General features: G+C 52.8%; 1 protein-coding gene across 1 annotated transcript; it reads right to left on the minus strand.

Moving 5' to 3' along the window:
- Positions 1 to 1,312: 1,312 nt before the first annotated feature.
- On the minus strand, positions 1,313 to 3,755 carry TMED4 (transmembrane p24 trafficking protein 4). The gene is made up of 5 exons (XM_028095417.2): positions 3,564 to 3,755; positions 3,344 to 3,444; positions 3,068 to 3,193; positions 2,688 to 2,834; positions 1,313 to 2,319 (listed from the first exon to the last, which is right to left on the minus strand). The coding sequence occupies exons 1-5, from the start codon at positions 3,745 to 3,747 to the stop codon at positions 2,170 to 2,172; spliced, it is 708 nt and encodes a 235-aa protein (XP_027951218.1). The 5' UTR covers positions 3,748 to 3,755; the 3' UTR covers positions 1,313 to 2,169.
- Positions 3,756 to 7,860: the final 4,105 nt, after the last annotated feature.

Below are 7,860 nucleotides of genomic sequence, written 5' to 3' on the forward strand. Positions count from 1 at the left end.
TAAGAAAGCAAGAATTTCAGAATAGAAGCAGGGTAGTATTGGGAGGAATATCAAAATTCCCTGAATGTGGCCAAACTGCTTTCTAAAAACAACTTCCCTAGACCACGCTGTGATTGTCACACAGCAGCATGGAAATCCTCCCCACAGCCGCCACCCGCTGGCCCATCCTCTGGCCATCGATATTCTACCTGCCCCATCAGTGGGACAAATGCCCCTTCCCATCAAACCTTGACAAGAGGAGACACCCAGAACTTACCGACCTACTGGCAGAAACAAGATGCACTCAATTCTCTCTATAGTGGGACAGACCAAAGAAGGCCGCCCTGGCTCTCAGTGGTGGCTGCCTGCCCTCCCACAGCCGAGAACAGGCACAGGAGCAGGCAGGTTCCCTTCCAGGCCTGTCCCAGAGTCCCCAGGAACCTCAAGCCAGAGGCCCACACGGCTAACCAGTTCCAGCATCATCTCATTTTCCCTGGGTTCATTCTAACCTAAGAAAACTGAAAACCATCCTAAATTCCCAAACTTTAGAGAATAGTCACTTACGGTTATTTCACCTCATTGGACAGTTATACAACCACCCAGAATTAGAAATATGAAGAACACTTAGTTTTAAAAGATACTTTAAAAAGATTGAAAGTCAAAACCTAGAAAACAAACTTTCGTGTTTTTATGAGTAAAAATAGGTACATATGTGAACTGTGTAGGACATAAAGAAAAAGATTTCGCTGTCAAATTAGTGTATGTTAAATAGACATGCGTCATCAGGATGTCAAATAGACGTGTAATCAGTAAAGGCAGGGAGTAAAAAGCCAAGGACAGGCAATTTTTTTTGTTTCTAGTTTTTTGAGAGAGAGGAGCACAAGCCAGCTTGGGGGGGGGGGGCATAAGCAGGCTTCCTGCGGAGCAGGGAGCCCGATGCGGGGCTTGATCCCAGGACCCTGGGACCATGACCGGAGCCAAATGACGCTTCACCGACTGAGCCCCCCAGGCAAGAGCAGGCAAGTTTAATACAGCAGAAGGGCAGAAGGGCAATGTACTAAGATGCTTCAGTGTAACTCCAGGGGCCGAAAAACAGGGACTTCATCTCCTCACGTGATTCCTGGCCGGTGGGCCTACGTGTCTGACCTCTGAGAGTGGCCATGCCACTGCATCCACGGACGCCCATCAGGCCAAACCCTGGCAGCAGGAGCCCCCCTGCTGACACCCTCCCACTGCCAGCCAGCATGGCAGCCAGCAAGGCCAGGGGCCTTTCTTCCACTGCCCTCTGTGCCTCCCCTCTGCCCACAACCTCTTAGTTCATTTCCAACACAGCTACTACAACACGTTTTATTTCACTGGAAAAATCCGTATGAAGAACCAAATGTGGTTCCTGTGAAGAAAACATTTAGCACAGTTTAAATAAAAGTGAAGAGAAGAGCGAGGGGAGGAGGGCCCTGCCTGCGCGTGCTCCGCCACTACCTCAGTCTGGGGCCCCACGGCATGGAAATCCCAGGTGTCCCGGGGAATCCCTGCTTGGCCCTCTCAGAAGGCCTTGAGAGCACCCGTGGTGTCTGAGAGCTGCTAGGGCCCTCAGCAAAAACGTACGGATACACAGATTGCACACAAGGCCGCACTGGTCTTTTCAGCTACTCACACACAGGCATGAACACTTCAACTAGGAAGTAAAATATATATAATTTATCAAAAAATAGTTCTAATATATAGAAAAACATTTCAATCCTCTGAGGCCTCTGCCCCTTATTTACATTCACAAAGCCACGGAGCAAACCCAGGACTCTGACGAGGGAACAGTGAGGCAGGGACCCCCTGGTGGGGCATTTCAGCCGCCTACTGCCTAAGTAGACGGAAAGAGAGAAGTTAAAGGAACAGCAGAGGTTTTTTTCACTTGCTCTTTTTGTGACAGGATAGAGGGGAATCACTGGAGGTGAAAGCAGCAAGACTTCGTCCCGGGTCAGTTTCGACTCTGCACAAACCCCAAAACAGCCCTTTGAAAACTTGGACCAATGTCCTGGGTCCTTGAGAACCCATGTGAGTGCTTTGTTGCCATGGAACCCATGTGGCTTGTATTCTTTTTTCATTTTTTTCTCTCAAAATCCAGATGGATAAGGTAGTGGGTGGGGAAAGTACCAGGTAATTGAGGTGACGGGGAGGGATCATACGAAGAGGGCACTACACCAGCTTCTTGGCCTCGAAGAAGCTTTTGAGGTGGCGCATCTGCCAGACGCCAGTGAGGATGAGGATGGCCGTCTGAGCGATGGACCACCACAGGACCCTCTGGTTGGTGCTCTCGCTGGTAAGACGGAAGCGCTCTTCGCGATACTGCGGGGGACAGCGGGCCAGGGTTAAACGTGCAGGACACACGGTCCCAGCTGTTGGGAGGCCCCGCCCTCCTGCGAGAAAGCCACCTTCAGGACAAATGGCTTTGGAGACACGGCCTCGGATCCCACCGGGAGTGCCCCAGGAGAGTGTGCGCGGCCCTCCACAAGCATCTCTGCTAGGCCAGGCGCTGTGCTCACTTCACTTCCGTCTACAAAGCTTGGAAACGGCCGTGTAGACGGACACTCTCCACCCCGTTCTCTGAACAGCTGAACTCCCAATCGGGAAAGCCCCCAAACAGAAACTTCCAGTGGGCGTAGCAGACACAAAGGTCAACTGCCACATCCGAGCACAGTCAGACGCATGCTTACCCTCTGGTAATCCTGCTCCTTCTGGATCTGTTCCACCTGATCAAGCAGCTGGCGGGCTCGGAGCTGGAGCTCGGTCAGTTTGTCCTTGGCAGCAATCTCGGGGTAGTTGTTGGCATGCTCCCCAACCTGGATGTCCAGGTGCACGCGCTAGAAAGACACGGGGGTGGTGCCCCAAAGCCCTAAGGTCAGAAACCCTCCGACTCTCTGTTCCAGGCTGGGGATCCTACCCTCGTCCCTGGCTGTGGGGCAGAAATGCAACACCCGTCTCTCTGATTGTGACTGTGTCCCAAAGTGTCCCAAAGGACGGTGGCCGTTAACTCAAAACTCGGTGGAATCGGGGGAAAGATTCCGAACTGTGGCCGAGGAGGCAATCTTCTTACCAGCCTGCCGCCGGCAAAGAGAGCCATCCTGGTGGAGTTCGAGTGGAGGCAGATCTGATGGTCACCGGGCGTGTGGGAGGTGAAGGTGAAGCGGCCCTCGGAGCCGTACTGCCGGGACAGCACCACCTGCAACGGGACACACCGTGACAACCCCCACCTGCACGCAGCCCTGTCCTCTGAGCCGGGCACGGCCCAGAGAGCCCCGGGGAAGGGTGGCCCCGTGGAGGCTGCAGACCGCCCGCGCCACAGCCCGAGCACGAGCAGCGGTGGCCCCACCTTGCCTTCCGGGTCCTTCACCTCCACATGCATGCCCAGGCCGGGGGTCGAAGGCAGGAAGACCTCCTTCTGCTTGTCCCACATCTGGGTGCGGTAGTTCCCTGCGGAGCAGACAGAGCTGTCACGACCCGCCTGCTCCGGCCGGCTCCCACACTCCGCGGGGCGCCGTGGCCGCGTCTGGGGGACACACAGGGCCCTGTCCTCCCCCGCCCCGCCTGACCGATGACCATGGTCTCGTCGGGGATCTCCTCGATGAAGCAGCGCTTCTCGGTCTCGCCGATGTGGAAGTAGAGTCCCCGGGCGCCGGCTGCGCACAGCGCGAGCAGCAGCACCGCCGGTCGTCCCATCGCCCGCCGCCACCCGCCCGGACACCTGCCAACGCGCGCCCTGGACCCGTCGCGCATGCCCGCGCATGCGCCCCAGTCCAGGCGACGTAGCAGCGTCGAGCGAAGAGTGCGCATGCGCTGTGACCGCCGCCCTGCCTCCTTCTCCCTCCGCGGGTCTTCCCGGCCAAGCAGCAGGGCCGAGAGGAGAGTGCGCATGCGGGGAACGCCCGGATCTCCTTCCAGCTTTCCCGGCGACGGTACTTACCCCGACACCTACCTACGCGCTTCCTCCGCCCCGCGCGCATGCGCAAGCCTGCGCCCCGCTTCCAGGAAAGGCTGCGCAGCCGGGCTCGCAGCGCGCATGTGCCGATTCGCTCGCTACCGGCTTCTCCGCGGGTGGGACGTGGCGGGGGTCTCGCACTGGAGACGGGGTGTGGGGACGAGGGGTCCCAGGCGGGGGACTGGGAGTGGGGTCCCGCGCGTGGGGGAAGGAGCGTGGGGGCGGGGGTGCACTAGGCGGGCGAAGGGGCGTGGGGACGAGGCATCTCCCGCGGGGAAGGAAGATGGGGGCATGGGGTCCAGCGCGGGGGACAGGGCGGAGAGGAGGGGTCCCGTGTTAGGGGAAGGGGCGTGGGGACGTGAGGTCGCGCGAGGGGGAAGGAGCGTGGGGGTGGGGGAACGGCCGTGCGGGCGCGGGGTCCAGCACTTGTGGGGAAGGAGCCTGGGAAGGAGTACGGCGCGGAAGGCGGGGCGGGGACGGCCCGAGCTGTCCGCGTGGGCTCGGGAGTGGTGACCGCCGGGCGTGACCCGTGACCCTGCTGTTGTGCTGGGGTTTCCTGACCCTTGCGTGGGAGGCACTCACTGGGGGCGGGGGGGGCGCGTTAGCGACCCTGCTAATCACAAAGGAGATGCGGAGGGCGTGGCACGAGGACTAATCAGAAAAGGGTTTCTTCCTCAAGTTTACTAGACTCTGCGTCGCGTCAGCCTCGTTCTGTCCCCTAAGGCCCCGCGGTTTTCTGCCAACCTGTCAGACTGGACTGCCCTTTGTGCCCTGGGTGAAGGCTGAGGACCTGGGGGTCCCTGCGAGGTGCACGGGGTGCTCAGCGCCCCTCTGCTGAGAGCTGTTCTTGCAGAGAAACCCTGTAGCAGCGCTCTGGACCTGGTTGGTGTTGTGTATGCTGCTGTTTATCCCGTTAAGCGCTGGTTCTGAGCCAACACAAATATCCTGGGGATCAAAGAAAGTCGTTTGAAAGGCAAGCTTCCTCAGCAGCAGTTGTGTGAGGACCCGAAGCCTCTGTTTAAAGCGCTCTTCATCAGAAGCTGGAAACTGGGGTTTGGCATGAAACTCCCTGATTTTTAAATATGGGCATTTAACTCACTTATGTCTAATGGATTGGACAATAAATCTGGCCACCCTCTGCAGTCTGAGCTCAGTTCCAATCTGGGGGACAGGCTTGGGTTAACTGACCACCTGTGTGCTGTTGCAGCCCTTCCCCCCCCAGTTGCGTTGAACAAAGTGGTGCAAAATGAGACTGAAAATCTGGGCTAAGAAAATGGAGGGAGAGTATGAGAAAAACAATGAGTAGGGTGACGGGGCGTGTTGGCCTCTCCTAGTTACAGCACCCCTTCTCTGCAACACAGGAAAGATGCACACCAAGCCAGAACATTACAGCACCCCTTCTCTGCAACAGAGGGAAGATGCACACCAAGCCAGAACATTGTTACTGGGCATAGAGTCACAGCTGGGCATGGTTGAAAACTTTGTTTTAAATAAAGAGAATTTCCAAACGCACATAAAAAGGGAATAGTTACAATGAACTTCGATATACTCATCACTTGCCTTCAACAAAAATCAGTTTTTTGCCTGTCTCATTTCTTTTGGCGTGTTTTCCCTGAAGTATATCAAAGTGTACTTTTTCTGGACGTACATCATTTCACCTATAAATACTTGAGTATCTCTAACAGACAAGGACTTTTAAAAATACCATTATCACATCCAACAAAATTAATTCTTTAATGTCATCTAATACTTAGTATATGTTCAGTGCTCCCCCTCCCACCATTGCCTCAAAAAATCACTTTAGATTGCTTAATCAGGGTCCAAACAAGGTAAAGTCACTGCATTCAGGGACACAGCTCCTAAATCTCTTTGTTGCTGATGATGGTGGTGCCATTTCTTACTGAAGCACCTGGATCACTGGACCAGTAGAATCCTCCACGTTCTGGATTGGGTGGGTTGTATCTTAACATGTCATTTCACATGTGTCTTTGTCACTGCTGTATCCTGTAAACCGTTAGATCCACAACCAGGGAGGATTTGCAGTAAAACTACATGTGACTGCATACATTACAATCATTACCCCTTTTAATGTTCAGATTGTCTCAGAAGATGTCCAAGTTCTCTGCCCTTTTAACACAACTCAGTCTTTAGTGGCTTCCTTGCTTTCCATTTTGTACACTTGCCCACCCTACACACAAAATCTGCCGTTTAGGGACGCCTAGGTGGCTCAGTCGGTTGGGCGTCTGCCTTTGGCTCAGGTCATGATCCCAGGGGCCTGGGATAGGGCCTCACAATGAACTCCTTGGTCTGTGGGGAGTCTGCTTCTCCCTCTGCCCTTCCCCCTGCTCATGCTCCCTCTCTCAGAGCTCTAATAAATACAATTTTTTAAAAATCTGCTGTTTATCCAAGGAATCTTGATTCACTTTAGTGACAAGTAGTATTTACATTTCTAATGTTGTAATTTTTTTTCAAGACCCTAAAATTTGTCCTGATGGGTAATCTTAAAAGAGATTGCATTACCCACAGTAGAAAACCTACATTAGGTAATCTAAATCCCCAGACCCAAAACCTTTTCCCCTTAAAGGTGGTGGGCAATTCCTGCCAACATTGACCTAAGCCAGCTGCCCCTTCATTCAACCACTATCTATGAGCATCCACTGTGCCAGTGTTCTAAACCCTGGGGACACGATGGTGAACAAAACACAAAAATCCTTGTCCTTGTGGATTTATTTTACCACCCTTCAATACATACGCTATAGCATGCCAGAGGGAGACAGGTGTCAAGGAGAAAACTGAAGCAGGGAAGAGGTTAGGGAATGTATTGGGTTGAATGGTGTCCCCGCCAAAGAGGTATCATCAATATTGAAATCCCTGGAACCTGTGAATGTGACCTGCTTTGGAGTCTTTCCAAATGTAATTAAGGATCTGATGTGATAATCCTGGATTATCCTGGGCCCTAAATCCAGTGACCAGTGTCTTTATAAGAGACATGGAGACACCCACACACCCACAGAATGGCTGCTATAAAAACCAAATAGAAAATAAGGATTGGTGAGGATGTGGAGAAATCAGAACCTCGTCAACTGTGGGTGGCATCATAAATGGTGCAACCACTATGGAAAATAACATGGAGGTACCTCAAGAAATTAAAACTAGAACTACCATATGACCCAACAACTCCACTGCCAAATATATCTCTAAAAGTACTGGAGACACGACCTTGAAAAGACACTTGCATACGCATGCTCACGGAAGTACTATTCACAGTGGCCAAGAGTAGAAGCAGCCCAAATGTCCATCGATGGATGAACAGACAAGAGATCGTAAGTGGTACGTACACACCATTGAATATCATTCAGCCTTGAAAAGGAAGGAAATCCTGCAGTGTGCCACAGCATGCATGGACCCTGAGGACAGTATGCTAAGTGAAATAAGCCTGTCACAAAAGACAAATACTGCATGATTCCACTTGCAAGAGGGTATCTAAAGTAGTCAAACGAGTAGAGACAGAGAGTAGAATGGTGCTGGGGGAGGGGGAGGATGGGGAGTTGTCTAATGGATACAGAGTTTCAGACTTGTAAGATGAAAAAAGTTCTGGAAATCTGTTCCACAAGGTAACTGTCACTGAACTGTACACTTAGAGAGGCACAGATGAAAGGACTCAGCCATGTGATCACAGAGGTACTAGACATTGGAAGGGATGCAGTCACAAGCCAAGGAATGCCTGGAGCCACCAGAAACTGGAAGACAAGCAAGAAAATCTCTCCTAGAGTCTCTGGAGGGAGCACAACTCAGCTGACATCTTGATTTTGGACTTCTGCTCTCTAGAATTGTAAGAGAATACATTTCTGTTGCTTTAATCCACCATGTGTGTAGGAATTTGTTATGGAGACCTGTAAACATAGGGAGTG

The sequence above is a fragment of the Eumetopias jubatus genome, unplaced genomic scaffold, assembly GCF_037043125.1.
Source record: "Eumetopias jubatus isolate StellerSeaLion01/CBP00866 unplaced genomic scaffold, mEumJub1_p1.0 scaffold_14, whole genome shotgun sequence".
Taxonomy (NCBI): Eukaryota; Metazoa; Chordata; class Mammalia; order Carnivora; family Otariidae; genus Eumetopias; species Eumetopias jubatus.